General features: G+C 42.5%; 1 protein-coding gene across 1 annotated transcript; it reads left to right on the forward strand.

Annotated features, from left to right (window-relative positions):
• The first annotated feature begins 7,585 nt into the window (after positions 1 to 7,585).
• LOC136559127 (glycerol-3-phosphate dehydrogenase [NAD(+)], cytoplasmic-like) lies at positions 7,586 to 22,609 on the forward strand. The gene is given in 9 exon segments (XM_066554066.1): positions 7,586 to 7,867; positions 7,870 to 8,054; positions 11,644 to 11,821; positions 13,695 to 13,835; positions 15,038 to 15,176; positions 16,836 to 16,948; positions 18,526 to 18,759; positions 18,906 to 19,012; positions 20,445 to 22,609. Coding segments are annotated over 9 exon segments (1,476 nt in total). The 3' UTR covers positions 20,542 to 22,609.
• Positions 22,610 to 22,638: the final 29 nt, after the last annotated feature.

Below are 22,638 nucleotides of genomic sequence, written 5' to 3' on the forward strand. Positions count from 1 at the left end.
ATGTTTCTGGTCTCTTCTGGATAATAAACACGGAGGAACTTCCTATTCTTGCTAAGTATAAACAATACCTACCTCCTGAAACTGTAGATTCCACAACACAAGAACAAGAAAGGAAATTTAGTTTATAAGGCTCTTTAGCTTTTCTCCTTCAACACACTGAGCACATGGTTGTATTCTCCTGACTGTAGGTGAAAATGTTGGTAGGGTCAGGTAAATGTAACACAAACTATTTCACCCGCCGGAGTACTTCACACTGTGAATATACTCTGACATAATGTCGTAATTTTGGAGCTCTAGAAGCATGACTGAGTCCCTGGGTCTCTGGTTTGCTATTTAACATGTATGAAGCATTGATTCCTGCTTTGGACATCAGATCTTCTGTAGTCTTAAGGAGTCAAAATCTTTTTTCAATCACTGTCAGCCATCCCCAAATTTCCTTGCTCTTCTCTATCAGTCCCTATGTGTCATATCCTGCTGTAATTCAGGTCCAGCTGAAAGCAGCACACTCACACATGTCAGCAGCTTACATTGCTTACAAAGTTTCCATCCCTGCCCACAACCCACTCACGTTCTTCACACACACATTTGGCTTCATTTAGAGCAGCACGCAGTGTGACTTTGCACTGAGTCATGCTCCAGGGTCCAGCATTACCTCAACCCTACACAATCCTGACATGGAAATGGAAACAGGGGCAGCAGCAAGGCTCGGTGTGGCTGGAAGCTGGGAGCATAATCCCAGTAGCTTCCCCTCTGAGAGACGCCCTCCAAAGAAAGGACTGTGCCCTGAGAACTTAGTGAAGAACAGGACTGAAGGACCTTACATCTGCCTCTGGAGAGGCTTCTTTGGAGTTGCTGCCTGTGTAATTTTTCTTTAATTCTTCTGTATGCAGAGAATGCATCTTGCCACATCTTGGAGCTGTCATCCTCACCATGCAGCCACAGAGCTGCAGAAGTGTCAGAAGGAACGCTGCTCTGCAGCCACCACACAAGAGAGATGCCCACTCCACCCCAGCAAACTGCAATCAGCACACTCACATTGCCTTTTATATTTCAGACCCCAACAGCTGCCCACCACCCAGCCCCACCACCTGGGACCCTCCAAGCACTTACACTGTCCTGGAGGACTTCCAACTCCCCACACAGGCTAAAGCTTGTCCTAGAGATGCAGCTCAGCAGCAGCAGCAGGAGATAACCACGTTACAATCAGAGTTTGAGACATTTCCACAGGCACACCATTGATGAGCCCCATGTTTCAATCCCTTTTCCTGCTCTTGCATCACTTCCCAGCATGCATGGCTTTCCATGTGAGGGAGCTGCTGCTGACAGCTGGATGTGTGTCCTGGGTCTTTTCCAAGTGCCAACCCTCTGCTTGCTCAAGCCACACAGGGATGCCTCCCTGCCCTTTTCTCTCCAGCTTGTGAGCAGGAAGGGAGCTCAGGGTGTTGCCTCACAGGCCACTGTGGCTGAGTGCAGGCTTTTCTAGCACAAAGGGCAGCAGCTGGACCCTGTCACCTCTGTCTGGTACTTCTGCTCCATGGGAGGATTTGTCTTCTGCCTTGCCTCAACAACCCCCAGCTGACTCCTCTCCCTGAGCTCAAGGATATCTTTTCTGCCACATCACTCACCCCAACAGAGTACAGCAGGAGCTTCCTCCAGATATTCCCCTACTCAAGCTCTTTGTGTGGGAATTCTGGAATTCAAAAATACACATTTGTCTGCTTAGGGCCTGCTTTCTTCAAGGAATGTAGCCACATGTGAATCCATCGCAGAGGAGTCAGCCCTGCAGCTCTGTGGGAACACCCAAGAGGTTCTGTGCAGGTTCCGAATGAGCTGGGCTGGGTCACCTCCATGGATTTGCTGCTGGGAGAGAAGTCCAAGGGATGCACATGCCCTCATCACCCCTTGGGTCTGGGTATGCTCAGCAGGCACAGGGGGGCACCTGCTGTGGTTCTGGTTGAGGGGCTTCCCAGCTCTTCTCATCCATCTCATGGCCATCTCCAACCTTTCTCTAGAGACTTTTTCTGCCCCGCGCTATGGCACAACATGGCACTGCAGCCTTCGGTCATTATGCAGCTCATTGTTAGGACTCTTTTCCTCTGTGATTGTCTGCATTCTGAAAAAGAACTGTGTTTTTATTAATGTGTCATCTAACCTTAAGAGCTGCTGAGTAAGTTCAGCTCTTCAGTCATCAGCCCTCTCCCCCAGATGCTTTTCTGTGCCATGCTTTACTCCTACACACTTTTCCTGCACGGTTTCTATGGCAACACGTGTATCTCTCCATCTGCTGTTGATCTCCATTATCATGTTTAGGTGCTTGTTATCCCAGTCTCATGCCATTTCCAGGTGTATCATGTTAACAAATTCAGTTTGGAAACCAAGCCAAAGCACTTGGTAATTTTTGTAGGCAAACCTACATAGTCAATAATTTGACTGCTGTGTTTCCATTTAAGCTCTGTTTGAGGGATACTGATACTGAGGGGTTCTCATCACCAGATCTCCTACCTGCATACCTGCATTCTCTAGCTGATTCTGATTTGCTTCTTAATTTCCAAGTTACATCCTTTCTTTTTGTTGCAGCCTGTGCTGCCTACAGAGTGGGTATATTTGGACTCTGGAAAGTCTTTGTTGGTCTGTTGCCTGGGGTTTGATATCTGTTTTATAGAAAATTAAGTTACCAATACTGTTTTTTTTCTGTCAAATGCATTTTTCAGTTCTGCTATAGTCCTATTTCTTGCCCTGAAGACTTTCTCTTTTGGATTACAGAAAGCCCTGAAGAGTACAGATGGTTTACAATTGGCCTCTCAGTCTGTTCTGCTTGAATTCCTTAAATTGCTTGGAATTATGTAGATTTCTATACGCCTGAAATCCAGTCTCATTTTCTGCTAAGTACCTTGTTGGAGAACTAACTTAAGTGTGAAGAAAAAAGTTCTTCCTGATCAGAACCTGCAGCAGAAAATTCAACTAAATGACATGAGTGGAGTCAAAGCTTCACTGTTGATTTGCTTTCTAGATGCCATGAGTGAGTAAGAAGTTTTACAGCTTCCACATGCAAGAAGTCCATGTGGAGGCTGTAAAACTGTCAACAATTTAGGCTGTCAGCTTTTAGGGATGCAAACTGACATTGTTTATTTGTACCTAATATCCTGTAAGAGTCTTTTTGAGATACTACATGCTACCTCAGTATAAATGCCTATTATTTACTACCTATAATTAAATGTAATTAAGAATATTAATTTAGTGTTTATATATCTTTATAAATCTTCTGTTTAGGGTGTAATTCAGGAAGAGCTTATGTCCAAAAATTTTCCAGAAGAAAATGAAGCCCATGATATCCCAGTAATTCCAACTGGAATAAGCCAATAATAATAATGCTCAACAACAACAACAACAACAACAATAATGATGATGATGATAATGATAATGATAATAATAATAATAATAATAATAATAATAATAATAATAATAATAATAATAATAGCCCAGTAATTCTGCCAGTGCAGTCCACCAGGTTGTCTAGGGTAAGGTGAAGGTCAGGCACTGCACTTGCATTTTGGATAGTGCTGAAGTGGGAGGTTTTTAATGGTCTGCAGAGCTCAGCCAGGGGAAGGTTTCTCTGGACACTCACAACATGTGGGCTCCTCTCACATACCAAGGCTGACATTGGGAACACTTGTTCTAAACTCCAGACCTACCCCAAACTTAACTCTACCAATAGATTCACAGGTGAAAAAACTAAATGTGTGAGTCCTGCTGACATCAGCCCACAAGGCCTGGAAAAATATAAAAACATACCTCAGTTTTCAGCTTCTCTTTCCCTAAACTCTAAAGCCTGCATTATGTAAGATGGTGAGGAGCAATGCAATCTGATCATCACCCCAGGGAGGGCAAAATTCATATTCTGCTTTGCTTTCAAGTAGTCACAAGATGGAAGAGGTCCTTGAATCTTACTTCTCTCCAAAGAAATCAGACAAAATAAGGCTGAATATTACCAGTACCTCCAGATGCCTGCATAGGATGTGAACTGTGATGCAGACAGTGCAGGACATCTCAGGAATATGCAGAAAGTCCAGCAAAAAAATGAGAAGGGAGTGATAATGCAGAGAGAACTGTCATTCAAACATCCAAAATTAAAGGTATGACTCAAAATCAAAACAAAGTAGACCTGTACAGGGAAGGAAAAAAAGGACATAAAGGGTTTACTGCATGATTGCAAAGGAAATGAAGGAAAGCACTGACCACAATAGCAGCAGGGCAGATATCCAAAAAGCTCAAGGAAGATATTGCTTCAGACTCCATAAAGAAAAAAAAGTAACTAACCCCAGAGAGCAGAGGCAGCACACTTAAGAGGCTAAAGGGCACGGATATGGAAATTATTGGGTAACACAGCCACAAAACTTGAGGGCTCTTTATCCTTCACTTCTGAATACTGATTAATCTCCATCAATGACATCTTTGGGCTTTTTAGAGCAAATTTTAGCCAGGAGTAACAAAAGACATGAATGGAAGCAGAAAATGGGTTAAAATATAGATTAGGCACATTAGATGTAGAACCAGCTCAATGTCTTTCTTTGATAAGATAAGGGCATATCAGAACAAAGGAAAAATAATAAATCTTATCAACCTAGACTTTGGTAAAGCATTTGATTTGGCATTACCTAGATAATTATTAGTTAAACTTGAGAAGATGAGGATTAAAATAAATACTATAAAATGATGAAGGAATAGAACTGGGAGTGAAAACTGCTGATGGGGCTGAGAGCAAAATTATAGGACTGGAATAGTCAGTAAGTCTAAGTAATGTCATTAGTTAGCTTGATGCAAAAAATTACGAGTAAAGTAATGAAATTTGCTAACAACAATATTAAATATTTATATCTTATATTTTCAATAGAGAGGAAACCCTAAAGGAAGTATTACTTAATTATCATGCCCTAATAACAGACATGGGAAGAAATGTAACAGCATATAATACAGGGACATGTACTGAGAGACTGGTAACATTTCTGCCTTAAATTAGAATTTATCCACTATGAACAACAGAAGAGGAAGAATCATGTGTATGGTGTAGTTATTAGAAAGATAAATGGAGTCCTAAATGTAGCAAGCCCTGTATTTTCAGGAACAATAAACAAATAGATACTGGGTAAAATTCAGCTGAAATTTCTGGGCATCACTCAGGTTATTGGTGTTCAGCAAGACGGAACTCATCCTGGAACAGGTACAAAGAAGTGACATCCAGATAATCAGAGGAATAGCTAAGAGTATGTCTTGCTGAGCTTGGCAAAATGAATGGTGGGATGGGATCTGATTCCTGTAAATACATTTGAGGTTTTAGTCAGGCAGAGAGGCAGAATAAGCATCAGGGGAGAAGAAAAATTCACATTTATAGATAGCACTCATGCTAGAGCAGATGGGCAGAAGTTGGATATGAAACAGGAAGAAGGGCTCTCACTGTGAGAGGAGTAATGGTCTCAAACAACTTCTCAGTAGAAGAAGAGGGGGCAAAACCTCTAACCAGTTTTAAGAGGGATACTGAGTTTGGCATTTCTCAGTCACTTTTTTTGGGACGTTCAAAGACTGCGCTGCCACCACAGGAAGAGCCACACCTGGCTTAGCAAAATCTCCCGTTGCTGCCCTGGCTTTGCTGCACGGATGGTGAGGTCCTGCTGTTTGCAGGGGAAAAGGGTTCAGCTGTGTAATCTCTGAGTCACGGTGCATTGGGTGTAGAAGATCAGGTGAGAGACTGGGTGGGGGTGGCCTTGAGAGAGAATTGTCTTTAGCCTCCCTTTATGGCGACTGAGCTTTTATGTCTGCTATTGTCCCAACGACTCACACATTAGAGCTAGCGCTCCTGGGCTGATGTGAAAAGCAAACATGGAGCCTCCATGGGAAAGAACGGATTCTTCCCATTGCCTGATAAAACAACAGCCGTCAGCACTCGGCAGTGTGTGCTCTGTGGCTCGGGGGCTCTGAAATCCAACAAAGGACACATTTCTCAGGGCCTCACACAACACTGCCACTGAGACAGCCTTGACAGCCAAACCTGATGTCTAAAACTGCCTGCAGACCACCTGAAACTGCCCGTGGGGAGTGAATGCTTCCCTATCCATCTCCATGGAGCAGTAAGCACACAAATCCAGAGGAGAGTTCAGCAGCAGCACAATTATGTACTTCCACAGCCAATTAGTGTCACAGATGGATAAGCTAATGTGTGCACTCACAGTCCCAGGCTGTGTCCCCTGCTCTCACAAGTGCTGCTATATCCATCTGCCTGCTCGTCCCCTGCCAGTTTATTTGCACCCACCAAATGGTCTTTGTAACTGTGATGTGGAGGCCACATAAATCAGTCCAAAGGCCACCAAACTGTTACGGTTTTCCTTTGTAATCAAAAGCTTCCACCTTAATTTAGAAAAAAACACTACACAGTTTGCAACACTTATGTATTATATAGATCAGGGATATATTCTGTGGCATGCATTAGTTGTAGAAGCCTGAGCTTCAGTGACTATGTTCCCTCCTTGGGGCCTGGCGACTCACCAGGACAGAAGAGCTTGCAACAAGCAGAGGAACAAGAAGGATGATGGCTACTCTCCACCTCCACTTTAGATCTTCTTCTCAAGGGGAAGGTGAGTTAAAGGGAGAAGAGAATGAAGGGACATAGAGGAAGCAAATCACGGTGAACAAGCAGGATACTGCTAATGTTCCTTGAACCAGAGAAAGGCTCTTGTGCCTTGGCTGTGCTCAAACTTTGCTTGCAAGTAATGCATATTCTTGCAGAATCCTCATCAGGCTTCACACGTGCCCCAGGCCCCAGCTACACCTTCCTTTTCATCAGGTCTCAGCTACACCTTCCTTTTCACCAGCTGTCCTTTTCATCAGCTGTCCTGCAAAATAATATTTAGAGAAAATATCATTTTCTCAAAATATTATTTTGCAGGATTTTTCCCTAGTCTTTTTTGCTAAGTCCACACAGTCATTGCTATCAGGACGCACCAAATAATTGAGCCAATGGAGCTGACAGCAGGCGAGATGAACATATGTGTACCTCCAGAAACACCCACAGGCTCCTCCAGCGCTGGCAGCCAGCCTCTCTCTATGAATCACAGGGTCAGGTGTCCACATCCCACAGAGCCAGGAGCCCACTGACCAGACTCTGGGCTGAGGACAGCAGATGTGGTCACTGCTGAGCCTACAGAGGCAGAAACCCTGACATGGCAGGATGAGGGGAAGCGGGAGTGCAAGAGCAGGAGAGGTGGCAAATGCAGTCCTTTGGCTCAAAAAATGAGAGAAGGATGCTTTGAAGAGGAGACAGGGTGTACTAGAAGGCTGAGAGGTAAAATGTGGTTATTTGTAGGGTGTTATGCATGATTAAACAATGTAGGAGAAAAGGACCAACACTCCTTTTTGTTCTTCCCGGCAGACAACTTGTATTTGATGTCCCATATTAAGAGCTGTGATGTAGTTCAGAGTTTATCAGCTGAATTTGGCTGCTAATGCACTCATAGCCTTTTCTTGGTGTGTTCCTAATGTGACTGAAGGATTTAAACCATTGCTCTTTGTGGGGCAGGGCAGGTGGGACCTCGAGATGTCTCTCACTGTCCCGAAGAGCCCAGCTGTCCCTCTACCACACTCTGCCACGTTACCCACCCTACCGAAACCTTGGGTTCTGCCGGTGGGCAGGAAGGTCCCGCCCCACGAGAAGCGCAGGGCTTCCCGTTTTCTCCACGCAAGTCCCTATCCCCGTACATTTCGGAGAAGGCACCATTTTCCCCATTCCCCCTTCCAGGGCACTGAATCCCCCCGCTCCCAGCCGAGAGGACCGGCCCGGGCAGAGCATCCGCCGGGGCCGCGGGCGGGGCCGGGGAGGAGCCGGCGCTGCCCCGGGGCCGCCGCCCGTCGCTCCCGCATCGCCGGGGGCCGGGCCGGGCGCCAGGGGCGGTGCTGGCGGCCGGGAGGGACGGAGCGAGCCCGCCGAGCCGAGCCGAGCCCCGCGGGCGGGACGCAGCCCGCAGGATGTCGCCGCTCCGCGTCTGCATCGTCGGCTCGGGGAACTGGTGAGTGCCGCAGCGCGGGGGGGCTCTCCCTTTGTCCTCCTCCCTTTTTTTCCTCACGTTTTTCCCTTTTCCTCCTCCTTCCCCCGCTCTTTCCTCGGTTTTTCCTCCCCCCGCGGCGGGCGGGGGCTCCGCAACAGGTGCGGTACGGGGAGCGGCGGGGCCGGGGGCCAGGGGAGTCTCCATGGTCCTGAAACGGCGACCCCGGCCCCGTCCTGCCGCCGTTCTGGGCTCCTGGGCAGGGACCATCGGTGCCGAGAGATGCACCGGTCAATGAGAACTGGAAAAGCATCATCCCAGGTGTGTGAACCGCTCAAAGCCTGGCGACAGAATCCAGAGAGGCCCGGAGCTGCAGCTGTCGCTGTGTGTGCCTGCTGCAGGGCCCCGGCAGTTCAAATCGAAGCATTCAGCAGTGTGAAGGGTGGTGATGCTGTTTGTGTTCCTCTGAAGGAAACGGGGCACAGGCTTCATTTAAAGCCACAAGGTATTGGCACCTTTCACTTCCATCCTCCTCAGCGTGTCCTTTTGCTTCTTGGTGCGGACACAGCATTGTGTTCAGGTCTCCCATTTATCCTCATTCTTAAGAATATGTTTGCTACTGCTCAGTCCTTTCCAGCCGGGATAAAAGCATGGGTCTCCAGAGCTCCTCGAGTCTGACAGATTCCAGTAAGATCAGTAGATCCATCTCAGAGGACTTAGCATCTTACTCTTTTTATGCTTTCTGTACAATGAGCACAAACAAACAGACCAACATGCATGTGCATGCATTTGGGATTAGCAAACCTAGCCTCCAGGTCCTGGTGATTGTTTTTGTACAAGGAGAGCAAGCTCCTTGAGATTTTAAAAATACCTGACAGCTAGGTGGAAGTAATGCCAGAAGAGTCAGTAAGTGAGGGAGTGGTTGCTTGTGAGCTACTGAGAACACAATAGAGTTAAAGCACAGCTCTCTGCCTTCCTGCCTTGTAAAAACAGTCCACTGCCTGCAATGCATTTTCTTTGTGCATGACATCTCACAGCCTTTCACATGGAATTGCACAGCCAAGTCTTCTGGACCTCATTGTCACACTTCTGGCTTTCTCTAGCCCCATCATTTGTTTCCTCAACTGCTGCTTTCACATGTTTTTTCAGGGAAAGCATCCCTCTCCCTGCCACTTTCTCTTCCCTCGCTTGGCTGTGCAGGTAACAGCTCATTGTCTCTTCCAAGCCCTCAACAGCCATGACTGCATGTTTGGAAGGCAACTTTTTTACCTTTGGTCAGCTCACAGTCACAAACTTCATCATTCCCTTGCTGCAACCTCAAGCAGGGACCTCCTGCTTTTCCCAGGCTGTCCACCTTCCCACGAGACATCATTTGAAGTCACTTAGTTGTATTCAGATCCGTATTCGAGGAAATTCCCTGGTTTTCCACATGTACCTACAAACTTGAGCTATACTACAGAGATACTGAGACCCCAGCCCATTCAATACCATCTACTTACCCATTCTGCCTGTCTGCCTGGGCCCATCTCTTGCTTCCTACCATATACACCAACTCTAAAATCCTCAGGGAGGACATAAGCATTGTGCCCTGATGTATGAGTAACATTTATTCATAGCCTTGGTGGCAGAACAGGTTGTTTTAGTGCTACAGGGAAATACATTTACCTTTGGCAAACATTTTTTTCCCTTATGTTCCTCATAAATATTTGGCCAGCAGTTCAGATCCGTGCTCTTGAGGCTTTCCTGCAGCTCAGAATCGTGGCTGACACGTGACACAGCAATGTTGCAAAAGCTCATGTCAGCTGCAGAAGTTCAGCAGGTCACGGGGACTTGCTAAGTCAGCACTGCCAGGAGGCTCATGAGTGATATGGTTGAGCAAAGTGCTGCACAGCATTTTGTGGTTGCCAGTAGGTGCAGGAGGGTCTGTGTTTATCTACTGAGAGTTGCGAGTCCCATTCAGGATTTCAGGGATTAGAGCTGGAGTCTGCATCTTTCAACAGAAAATTGTATGTTCTTGGTACTTAGCTAAAAAAGTTATTTTTATGCATAGGATTGATGTATAAGTTCATCATCCAGGTTGTGCTGGACAACCTGAACAATAGATTCATATCTAAAGTTTATTAAAAAAAGAAACAAACCTTTTTCTTGTTAAAACATGTTTCTTGTGTGGAGCCAAAATTCATCCTCAGCTCAAGCTTTGAATGTATCCTCTATTGATAGCAGGGCAAGAGAATCAGAATATAAGCAATTTTAGAAATAATATGAAAGTATGATATAACTGCATGCCTTTCTTTCAAAACAGCAGAACTCTTATGGTAAAGGTTCGCCCTTAAAACACTTCCCTAAATAATGTAAAGGACCAAACCAAATCATCCCTTGCAAAATAAAACAAACCACCAAAACAAAAACCACAAACCAACCAAAAAGCCCCAAACGAAGTAACTAAATTTAAAAAGCACTACAGCAGCTCAGGATATAGCATATAATCAACACTGAGTGAAGTGAAAGGTGATCTCAGCAGGATTTCTTTATCATTAAAAATTAAGACCTTAATTACCTATTAATAAGACCTTATTAGTTATTAAGCAATTTAACCTTATGCAAACCGGTTACATGAAAAATATGGGTGAACCAAGGAGGGTCAGTTACAATGCAGTTTCCCTTTGAATCATTAACAGCACAGACCTACCTGGACTTTGATATCCCCAAGAACTTTATCAGTTCCAGAACACACACCACAGATAAATCCTATTCATGCTCCTTGTTACAAGTGGGCCAGAGGACAAGAGTGCTGCAACTGGAGTTTCTTTCACTCGTGTTAATGTAGTGGCCAATACTTGAGAGATTAAAGTAGCATTAAAATGGAGAGAAGGAAGAGAGCAGTAGAAATAATCACCCCTCTTTCCCTAATAATTTTAAGTTCATTAAACAATATTTCTGTGAGGTTTCTAATTCTCCCTTGCCATGTGAGCATTTGCAAGGCTGCAGAGATGATGGGGGAATAAAATTATTGTCTGACCTGAAATTAAAAATGCTCAGCATGACTCAAGATGAGTAAACTGGATGGTTAAAATATCCTCAGGCTGCAAGTATTACAGGTCCTGTTACAGTGATAATTAGAACAATAAGTAAAGAGAAAACACCAGATTGAAGGGTTGTTTGTTTTTTTTCTGATCATTTAGCTCTTATGTAAATCATTATTGTAACTGTTTGGTTACGGATAGGAAAGTGGGATGCATCTATTTTACATGAGATGCACAAAGGCTGTCACAGCAAAGTTGCTCGGCACTTATTTACCACCTGGATTATTTTACATTTATTGATCTTGATAAAAACCTGAATTATCTGAGGACCATAGGAGATTTTAATCTCAGATAATGTCTTTTTAGTGATATTGATGGTACTTTTTTTCCACTGTTCTGCTTCCTCTCTTCTTAAACTTGAGGGGCTCTAGATGGAGGGTAGGGGATAAAGCTTTCTGATAAATGTTGCAAGCACCTAGACAGCTTTATAGAACAGGCTTTTTATGAGTTATGATGTTTAAAGTAACTAGTGTTTCCAATTCACAATAAAAGTACTTTTCCCCTTTTAGTTATTTTATTTTATTTTAAAGGGGATCAGCCATAGCAAGAATCATTGGCAAAAATGTCCAGAAGTCAAACAGATTTGATCCCACTGTCAAGATGTGGGTATTTGAAGAGATCATTAATGGAAGAAAACTCTCAGAAATCATCAACCAGGAACATGAAAATGTTAAATATCTGCCTGGGTATAAGATACCCCACAACGTGGTAAGTTGAAAAAAAATTAAAATAACTGAATTTGTATATATACATATATATATATATTTTTTTTTTAATAAGGGAGGCAATGTCTGCAAAAAAAATTAGGAAGCAATTCACTGTTTTGTTCTGGTTTGCCATCTAACTCATTCCATTATAACTCCCTGGAATATAATTCAGTTCTGTGATTTCTGCTTGTCTTGTATGTCAGGAGCAACTTCAAACACCAACTGCGTCTGTGCTGGTATCACACCATCCTCCTCCCTGGCAGAAATCAAAACAAGTCTAGAAATGGCAGGCAGAGATCTGTCTACACAGAGCTATTTCAAACCCACAGCATCTTCTGGACAAACAGGCAAAGCTACTGTTCCCCTTTCTTCAGGGAAAAAAAAAAAAAAAATCAAAAGCAGAGCTGTGGCTTACAAGGAGGTGAATAATGAGCTATCAGCTCATTGGTGATTTCAGGACAGCTGTAGTTAATAAAGTTCTAAATTCCATCAAAAAATATAAGGTATTGATTTTCATGGACATTTAAAATACCAAGTTACACATCTCTACTTAAATTAATCACCTTAGATAATTTACTGCTACTGAAGTAAGCGAGGTGAGGGGGTTTGGCTGTTCAAGATTTTGCCAAATGCTGCTGCTTTGTGAGTAGTGTCACATTTTTGGAACAGTTGCAGTTGTAAAGGGAAATTAAAATGTTGCATGTGGTGGGCCTCCTTGCTTGGGGAGTGGTTATATTTAGTATTCCATTTTGTGCTGTGATTGCATATTTGCACTCCTAGTGTTTGAACTTGGCACACAGTTCTCCTGGGTTACAACTGACTTGTCACTGTTATTTTTACAACCCTCTAGCAGATTTTGTCATCATCCCTTGAGGCCAGTCTCATCCTGTTTAGAGCAAAGCCTGAGGCTTCACCAGCAAAAATCAGCTGGTTGCAGTAGAGGGACCCTCTCCAACTGTGGAAAAAAAAAAAAAAAGAAAAACAAGCTGAGGTTTTCCTTGCATTGCTCTGCAGAATTTTGGAGAGACAGGAGCACAGCCTGTGCAGTGCTGCCAGCCTCTGCCCTACTCCCACTTCACTGTTTTCCCAGAAAAGCAGCCTGGCTGGCAGCAGCTCTGGTTTTCTTGCTGGGAGTCCCACTTGCTTAAGGCTGCATGCTCCAAGGCTGCATCCAAGAGTGCTGTTTGCTCCTACTGTAAACTGCTTGTAGCAGGCTCAAATTCACCTGCTGTTGCCTCTGTAGCCTGGCTTGAATTGTTGCTCTGAGTAACGCCAGCATTTGGAAAAAGGTACACTAGGTAGTTTTTAAGCATGTTGTATAGGTTTTTGTAACTCTTGAGAAAATTACTATATATTTAAAACAAAGACACACACCCAAAGATGATGATAATCTCTGTCTTTTGATAGAGTTTATCTTTCAGTAACTCAGCTGAAGGATGGAAACAAAAGACTTTAGAAGAGCCTCTGTCCCACCACTCCATTTTTGTCCTGTGCTCCCCAGTGCTACCACTCATTCCAGAAGAATCATATGGGGTTGGTCAGCCATCTTCAGGAGTCAGATCAAGAAGCTGAACTAGCAACGGGGCTTCCCAGCACACCACAAATTTATGAAGTATATAATCTTTCCCAGATTATCCACACAGGGTTAAATTATTAAAAAATTACAAAAAATCCAACCCCAAAACAGTTCAGCTGCTTTGGATATTTCAGAAGAGATCTGTAGCTGCTTGTGTGGAGAGCTGGCAGCTATGCCACAGGGCCAGTTAAAATGAAGGACATTTGCACTGCATTTGCCATGGCTTTGGCATGATGGTGTCTTGCAAGGAGTGAGGATTCCTACCTGGGGCTCATTTTGTTTGTCACTCTTGTCCCAGGTGGCTGTGCCAGATGTGGCTGAAGCAGCAAACGGGGCAGACATTTTAGTGTTTGTTCTGCCACATCAATTTATTGGACGGATCTGTGAGCAGATTGCAGGACAGATAAAACCTGGGACATTTGGGATTTCCCTGATCAAGGTAAGTTGCTGTGTCCAGAGTACCCAGCCAATATGGAGTAAATAAACAGCTCCAACTTAAGGACAGTAGCTGCAGCCCTCAGCTGCATGCTCTGCATAAACATGAGAATTTCTTTCTGCAAGAGGTAAATCTTCCCCAGCTCTGCCAGCCCTTCTGCTCTTGTGACTATGGAGAAGGAAGGATGGGGCAACCTATCCAGGCTAAAAGTATCTGTTTTTGCCAGTCATGTTTAGCCTGGATCAGCTCCCACTTGGACCAGGATGGAGGTGAAAATGGGCAGAGGAAGGGATGCATAAAGCTGGCACTGCTGCCAGAAAAAATACTCTGAGACTACAGCCTCAGTTAACTCCTAACTGAGAACTCCAAGTCAAAGTGCCTCTTCCAAGTACATGCTAAAGCTGTTCTTGGCATCATTAAAATGGCATAGTAACACTAATGATTTTGCAAAACTGAAGCATTTTCAATCTGGCATGAACAGAGAAATTGCTTTTTAAGGTTAGAGAGGTACCAGATTGTCATAATCTTTAAAGGAATTAATATTTTAAGAGAATGTCAAACTAAAAGCCAGAGGCAAGGCATAGGAATGTAGTCTTACCACTTCTTTGATTGCATTACAGGAAATATCCCACTTAAAGTTGTAATGAAATAAATGTAATTCAAGTTTTTGGACTTCAATACCAGCTCTTCCGCTCTATAGAAATTATCTCATAAGCAGCAGTAAGGAGAAGAGAGGAAGGGGGGAGAGGAAGGAAATTTCTGCAAATTTAGCTTAAAAACCCCAAGACACTTCAGTATACTCCTTAGCACCCAAAAAGCACTTTGATTTATACTTAGATCTTGCAAAAAAGCCATTTCTTATAGACTTAGTTTTAAATGTCTTTTCCTATACTACAGAAATTTAACTGAAAGGAAAAATACAACATCAAAGAAAGCAAGCCTCAGGACAGCAGCACTTGATGTGAGGCCTCTTGCAGGATTACCTTGACTGTCACCCCTTCTCCCTGAGTTTGTCTTGAATTTGCAGTTACTGAAGTACAAACCCAGAGCATTTGTATTAATGGCTAACACTGGTGATTTCAAGACCCTTTTTTAAAAATTCAAACCAGAGAGCTGCAGGCAATAGAACACCTTCTGCTTTACAAGTGCTCTACTGCTGTCATTTTCCTATTCTAATACCCTGGCTTTAACTGTCTTCTTTTCAGGGGATTGATGAGGGTCCTGATGGCCTGAAGCTCATCTCTGACCTCATTCGAGAGCAGCTGAAGATAGAGATCAGTGTGCTGATGGGGGCCAACATAGCCAAAGAAGTGGCTGATGAGAAGTTCTGTGAAACCACCATTGGTAACTATTGCAAAGAGCCAATTAGAGTTGGGGTTTAAAGTCACCTGTGGCAGGATAACCTCTGGAAGAAGCAGAGGGATGTGACTGGTCCCAGGTGGTCCCTGAGTGGAGCAGTGCCTTCTGAGCTCCTTCAGGGAGCTAGGATTATTTCCAGAGAATTTGGTGCTGAAAGAATCAGATTCAAACTGACAGTGGGTTTCAGTGCTGAGAGTTAATTTAATCCACTGAAAATATCACAGCTTAGTCCTGTTTCTGTAGGAGTTGGCAAGAGCCACCTTTTGTGTCTGTAGACCTCAACATGGAGTACATCAGCAGCTGATACACAATGCACTCTAGATAAAGAAGTGTAATCAGAAGCTCCTATGTGCTCACACTCCCAGAGGTGTATTTCTTCATCTTAAAATTTCTTTGTTTGGAAAAGAAAACCCAGTAACATTCTGTTCCTCTCTCCCACTTGGACTTCTTGCCAAGACACGGCCTCAGATCCTCCCAGGACTGAGTCTGACCTGATTTGGAAAGTTCATCCAGTAGTTTTTAAAACTCAGACATTTTGAAAGCCAGTCAAAATTAAAGTTACATCCTTCCATAGCTAGGAAAGGCAAAAGAAAAATAAATTGTGTTGCAAGCATGTTCCTTTGCCTTGCAAATATTATAGTAATGGTGCAAGTGTACCAGCTGGGCATTTGTTACTGAAAGAGTACCTAGGCACAAATAGGACTAGACATGATTAGGAGAGTTGAGTTATATTAATTATCTTCGGGGGAATTTAACTTCTCCTGGCCTGGTTTGAAGCCATGATGTGATGATGACTGTGCAAAGAGCTTTGTCCCTTATTTTTGTCCCCATGGAAAGCCATGCAGTCCAGAGACAGACAGCCACCTCAAAGAGAACTGGTATGTGAAGAACAAGAAGCAAACCTAAAGTTTCTCATGAGATGGTGAGAAACCTCCCAGCTACCAGAGTGTGGTGCCCCAGGTAGTAAAACTCACAGCTGAGCTCACCCTGAAGGAAACCAAGCTATCTTGCACAAAACTCAAGTGCAACTCTATTCAGAGGTCTTTGCCCAGCTGGTCATGGGCTCTCTGGGTCAAGGCAAACCTCAGTTCCTTTAGCACTAAGGGCTCTCCTTGGCTGAACACTGTAACAACATGATACATGACATCTGTAGAGTTGGTAGGAAAAAGGTTTTAGCAGTGCCAACCTTCAATTTCATCATCTGTGGATCCACCTGTAACTGGGACTATTACCCCTGTAACTGGGCAATAGTAATTTGTGTCCCATGATAGTACTTAGCAGTGACACAGGTTTACATTTTCAAAGCAGAAATTATACCATTGTCCCGCGGGAAGCAGTTTGTAAATAATGTCTTTTGTAAGGTCTGTGGTTGTACAAGCTTTGTCAGGCAGAAAGATTCACTAGGGGGTATCTACCTTTAAGCCCTTTAAAGTGTCATTAAGCAATATTGATCAATGCCAAGGTGTTGCCTACACTTAACACTGGCATCCAGCAGCAGAAACTGTTGTTGCACAAATCTCTGGTTTAGCAACACCTAGGGACTGGGATCACAAAAGCTGAAGCAGTCCCTAGAACCTTATTCCAGGTGAATTGTGTGCACTCTGCAACATTGTAAAAGCTCTCTTTCATCTTTCTTTCCCACAGGATGCAAAAATGAAACTCAAGGAGAAATCTTTAAAGAATTAATGCAGACCCCCAATTTCAGGATTACTGTGGTGCTTGACACCGATACAGTGGAGCTTTGTGGAGCCTTAAAAGTAAGTGTTTTCAAGCCAGTATGTTTTATTAGGACCAAATTCTAACCTCACCTGAGTCTTCTGTAAGCCATGGGGTCTAATTTGAGTCCTGTCACCATGTGAGTGAATGATTGCAGACAAGATGCATCATTCATGAGCCAGTTTTCCAACCTGGGAAATAAATTTTCCAACCTGGGAAATAAATTCCCCCAAAAAGGGGAAATTTATTTAAAATGCAGCTGCAGGCAAAGCATTTAAAAATACTTGTATTTTTATCTTTATTTTACCAGAGGCACATCTGTTTTTGAGAGCAGAGTTTAGACCACTGCATTTTCTTGTCTGCGTGTTGTGAGCACATGGAACAAAGACTCTCACTACATAGATTAGCTCCACTAATAATTATGTCCATGGTTTAAATACTAACCTGCTAGAAAATTCACATCAGAAGTGATGCTCTGTGTTGGCAGCACATCTGTGTGGCATTCAGAAATGTCCAAATGGAGATCCCAGGTGGAATCAGAAATTACATTAGAGTCACCAAATTTCCAAGGAGGGACAATAGCGTGAGATTGAGAGTTTGCTTTTATATGAATTGAAAGGGACTTCAGCGTGTGATCCTTTTTACTTCTTTATACATTTAGTCATTTATACTTCAATAATTCACTTTTCCATAGAGGAGGTGGATGACTGATGAGGAAAGAATTGGTCCTGTTTAACTTCACTTACAAAAATAAAATCTTTTGACATACAAAACCAAACACTGCAAATTTTGCTTTTGGCCACAGAGCAGAACTCTGTGGGGCAGGAACAGATGGGAGAATTTTTTACTGTTTTATAATAAATCATCCCACTTCTTAAAATCATTGGTTTGGTTTTGCCTCTGCTAAAAAAACCCTAAAAAAATTAAACATGTGCACTAGGGTACACAGATGTCTGGAGCAAACATGCCAATGGTAGCACTAAAAGAGGCATATTACTCATACACACTGAACTACATTTATTTAGGGACTTATTTAGGAGCTGGGAATTGGAAGGTGGGAAGGGAAGCATGCTGAACAATGGTGAGGACTTGTGGAGATGTTTATGATCCTGAGAAATTTGTTTAGAGCTGTAGACAAGGGCAGCTCTACTAATATTTGTAGGTAAACCCATAATTTGTTCTACTGCAGCATCTTCCTAGAATCCATGCCTGCTCAAATCAGAGACCCACAAAGAAAACCTAGAAAGGTATGACTCTGTGTGGGATATTTGAAATACTTAAACAGAAGGGTCAGCAAGATCCAACTTGGAACTAGCAGGAAAACAAAACACTAATTGCATACATGCTGTGATTGCAGTATTAGTGTATAAAACACTGCTTTGGTTTTTGCCCATGGGAGTAAAAGTAGATACTGAAAAGTCTTCAAAAATTCCAGCAACTTTTGCTCAACATTATCTGACTCGTTTCTTCATAAGATAAACGCATGGCCATTGGAAATTAACCCTTGTTCTGATGAAGACAGAGTTGTTTCCTTGGAGCTCAGTGCATGCTGGTAAGCTGCACACCTTGGCTGACTGTTTCCTTCCCTCCCCTGTGTTTTGCACTGGCCCATTTTCAGAACATTGTGGCGGTGGGCGCGGGGTTCTGCGATGGGCTGAGTTTCGGCGACAACACCAAGGCAGCAGTGATACGCCTGGGCCTCATGGAGATGGTGGCCTTTGCCAAGATGTTCTGCAAGGGACCAGTGTCAATAGCCACCTTTTTGGAAAGCTGTGGGGTGGCTGATCTCATCACCACCTGCTACGGGGGACGCAACAGGAAAGTAGCAGAAGCCTTTGCTCGCACAGGAAAAGTAAGGAGGATTTTAAATATTTTACACTAACGCATTAAGAAGTCCTTCTGTGTTTTACAAAGGCATCATTAATTGTTTACCTTGATAACTGCTGGTATCACAGCAGTATCCCCTCTGACCCAAGTAATCAGTCTTCTCTCTTCCAGTCCATTGAGGAGCTGGAAAAGGAGATGCTGAATGGACAAAAGCTGCAAGGTCCTCAGACCTCAGCCGAAGTCTACAAAATTCTGAAACAGAAGGATTTGCTCCATAAGTAAGTGCTTTGAGTTTAAAAAAAACCAACAAAAACAACAACAAATTATGAGTGATTCATAACCTTCTTAACTGTACTTGTGTTTAATAATCTTGTTCATTTCTGCAACAACAGCTTTCTACATTGTGGGCCCCTGCTAGAGCATGGCTTGACTCCTCATTGCCAGGGTCAGTTGAATGGGAGAAGGGCTGAGCATTGTTAGAAGAAACAAGTCACAGATAGAGAGTGGGTTCAGGGGATACTGTTAGTGCCTAATACAGTAATGTGAGATCACATATTAGAACAGCAGGGAAAACAATCACAGAATATTCTGAGTTGGAAGGGACCCGCAGAGATCATCACCAACCCTTAAGTGAATGGCCCTTACACAGGAAACAAAAGAAATTATAATGTAAAGAAGCCTCCCAGACATCCCCATCCCCCAAATAAGATTCAGGCTGTACATAGAATTATCTTGTAGACATGATTCATGGGCCAGAAGGTTTCTTGTTCTAAGTATACCAGCATTGCAGCTTGCAGCAGTCCTGCTCTCATTGCAAACCTGAATTTGGTTATCTCAGTACAAATTTCAGGATCATATTCCTAATCAAAGATTTTTACATGCACTGAAAAGGTAATGTGTGCTGATACCAATGCTTTAGTGCCACAAAGGTAAAAAGGTAAAGGTAAAAAGTACCTCTAATTGCTTAGGATGATGTAAGATTATAAATAATTTGAAACCTTTGCCTCAAGTTACACAAAAAGCTAGACTTCCCTCCATCCCATTTCCTCTCATACATCAGCAGTACTGAGAAGTCAAACACTGCTAAATGAATCCTTAAAAACTTATTAAAATTGGAACAGATACAGAAGATTCAAGTGGCAATATCTTTCAAAAATGAGAGCGAAAAGGAAAGCTCATTTTGACAGCAGGTTTAAATCACAGCTTGATCTAATAATTATTCTATAATTGCCCTTTGTTACATGCTCAGCTCCAAGTCATTCAGTGGACTCATTTTTTACCACATAATGACTAAGACAGCTTGTAAAAGGAAAAGAATCCTTTAAGCCAAGAAAAGAAAATCGTTAGACATTTCCATTTCTTTTAGTCCTTTGGATATCAGTAATGACTGCAAATAATATATCCATTTTGCACACAGCAGGAAAAGAGGATATGCAATTCAAAATTGTTTTTAAATAAAAAATACTGAATAGGTATTTTGTTTCCAAAACAGCTTTTCTGTACTGTCACACCCATTATTTGCCCCTCTTTAGCTCCTCTTCTTTGCCCAGTAGTCTTCCAGTAAAGGCAGCCCCAAGCTAAAATTATATTGTAAAGAAAGACAAAAATTTTTCCACTTTCAACAGAACAAAAAATTCTTTCCATTAAAATGGAATAAAAATGTTCATATAAACTTTAAAAACTATTCTAATTCCTATATGCTTCTTTCAGGTTTCCATTATTTACAACCATCTACAAGATCTGCTATGAGGGTCGATCAATCCAAGATTTCATCATGTGCCTGCAGAACCACCCAGAGCATATGTAGAGATCCCTTCTCCTCACCTGGCTGAATTCTCACCTTCCTGGGACTTCTGTCCACTCCACAGCAATTGAAATAGAGAAACAGGTTGTGTGACACTTGCTGTAAAAGCAACAAAGAATGTATTTAATTCCCCTTGTTTTGGGGGTAAAAACATCTGCCTTTAATTTCAACATTATACCTAAGGAATAGGAAACAAATGTAAAACTTAACATTATTTCATTTGAGTTAGTAATGTGGGTATTTCCCTATAATTATTTTCTTGCTGACTGAAAACAGTTCCCCTTGTAATTTCTGCAACAGAGCTAAATAGTTCACATAAAACTTAATGTTTTGCCTACAGTTACTTCTAGAATGGCACAACACATAGAAAAATCAAAGAACTCATTCAAACAGATAAATCATAGTTTAAAAAAATCCAAGAGCAGTTAGATGCAATTGCATGGACAAATGCTAGATTTCTGTAATTCCCCTCAAACATAAATAACATTTTGCATTTTGGGACTTTTAGGCCTTCCTTGATTTAGTTTCCCAGTAGAAGTTTCTTTGGAAAAATAGGTACTATTACTGTACTCAGACACACAAGAATGTTCATCAGATGTATAAATAAAACAGTTTAAGGGGTGGGGGAAAGGAGAAGGGGTTTGGGATGGGTGTATTTTTTGTTTCAAATCTGGGACACTAGGAACCCTCAATAGTAATCTGACCTTGATTAAATTTACTGTATTCCTTTAAAATACAGAAAAAAACATCTGAAATAACCAAAGACAATTTTGTTAGCATCAGATTTTCTCAGCAAGTCCTCACCATTAATTTGAACCAGCTGAGAGGGGGGAAGTGGAAGTTGACAGAGAGATGTACCCAGGGCTCAGCTTGCAGCTTGTGCACTTGCTGATATTTTGAGGGGGCAACCAGTAACAGTGACAAACTCTCTGTGATACTTGACTTTTTATACCTGTATGGAGATGACCGCTATAGACGCACAGAACTCCTGTAAACTGGCATTTCACACCAGGCTGCATTCCTGGAACTCCACTGCTCCTTTCCAGACTGCAGAGGCGTGTCCTGATCCCACTCAAGCAGCACATCTTACACTCCAGGAGAGAGATCTCCCATCTGCTTCTGAATTTTAAACACAAACTGGGTTCACACACCAGGGGTTTTTATTGTGCTACCAGTGGCGTGAATTTTAGAAACATTGAAGTTTTTTAACCTTATAGCTGTATTTGGGTAACTTTACATACCTGATGTTTTTCAGAGTTAAAAACATCTACAAAATGAACAGTGGCACATTTTATAAGCTTTAATCCCCTTTTGAAATACTCCTATTTTGAGAGAAGGAAAAAAAAAAAAAAAAGGAAGAGTAACCTACTTTTGCTGTGTTTTATCAGATTTTCTGAAATAGCAGAGAGGAAGGCAAGTTTTTTTAAATCTATGTACTCGCTGTCATATTGCTTAGAGAAAAAAAAATGAGCTAATTATAAAATAATTTCAACTAATTTTAGAGAAATTATAGGTCTTTCACATTTACCAGAGTAATATATATATATAACAATGTATTGTAATTACAAATATATTGTAAAAATACTCAGTCTCACAGCTAGCAAAGCTAGCTTGGGTACCAAAACCAGTGGCTGCAGCATCCCTGATCCTCCTGAACAGCAGCAAGGGTAGCTCAGCTCCTCCTGCTCAGACTCCAGGCACAGCTAACAGCTTGGGGCTCTGCAGAGCAACACCAACATTCCTGCCACTGAAATGGAAATCATGTGACCAAATCCTTCCCACAAAGCAGGGAATTTATGATCTTCAATTTGAAGTGGAAAAGTACTTACACGTTGCACAGTTTTGAAGTATCAAATACATGAGGATGGGATAGAGAATTCAGGAACCTCCTTCCTTCACCATCAGGCTGAATTTCTGATAAGTCATGTATGAGCTAATAATAACATTGAATATTTTACATTCAAAGTGTATCAAATAACAGTTTAATAAAGTGATCAATATACAGACTTGATGTAATTTCATTTTTCAACATTCTCACAAAATAAATGACTGTTGTAATAGTGCTCCTTTATTGCTCTTACTCTTGCAGTTAATCATTGT

The sequence above is a fragment of the Molothrus aeneus genome, chromosome 7 (assembly GCF_037042795.1).
Source record: "Molothrus aeneus isolate 106 chromosome 7, BPBGC_Maene_1.0, whole genome shotgun sequence".
NCBI classification, from domain to species: Eukaryota; Metazoa; Chordata; class Aves; order Passeriformes; family Icteridae; genus Molothrus; species Molothrus aeneus.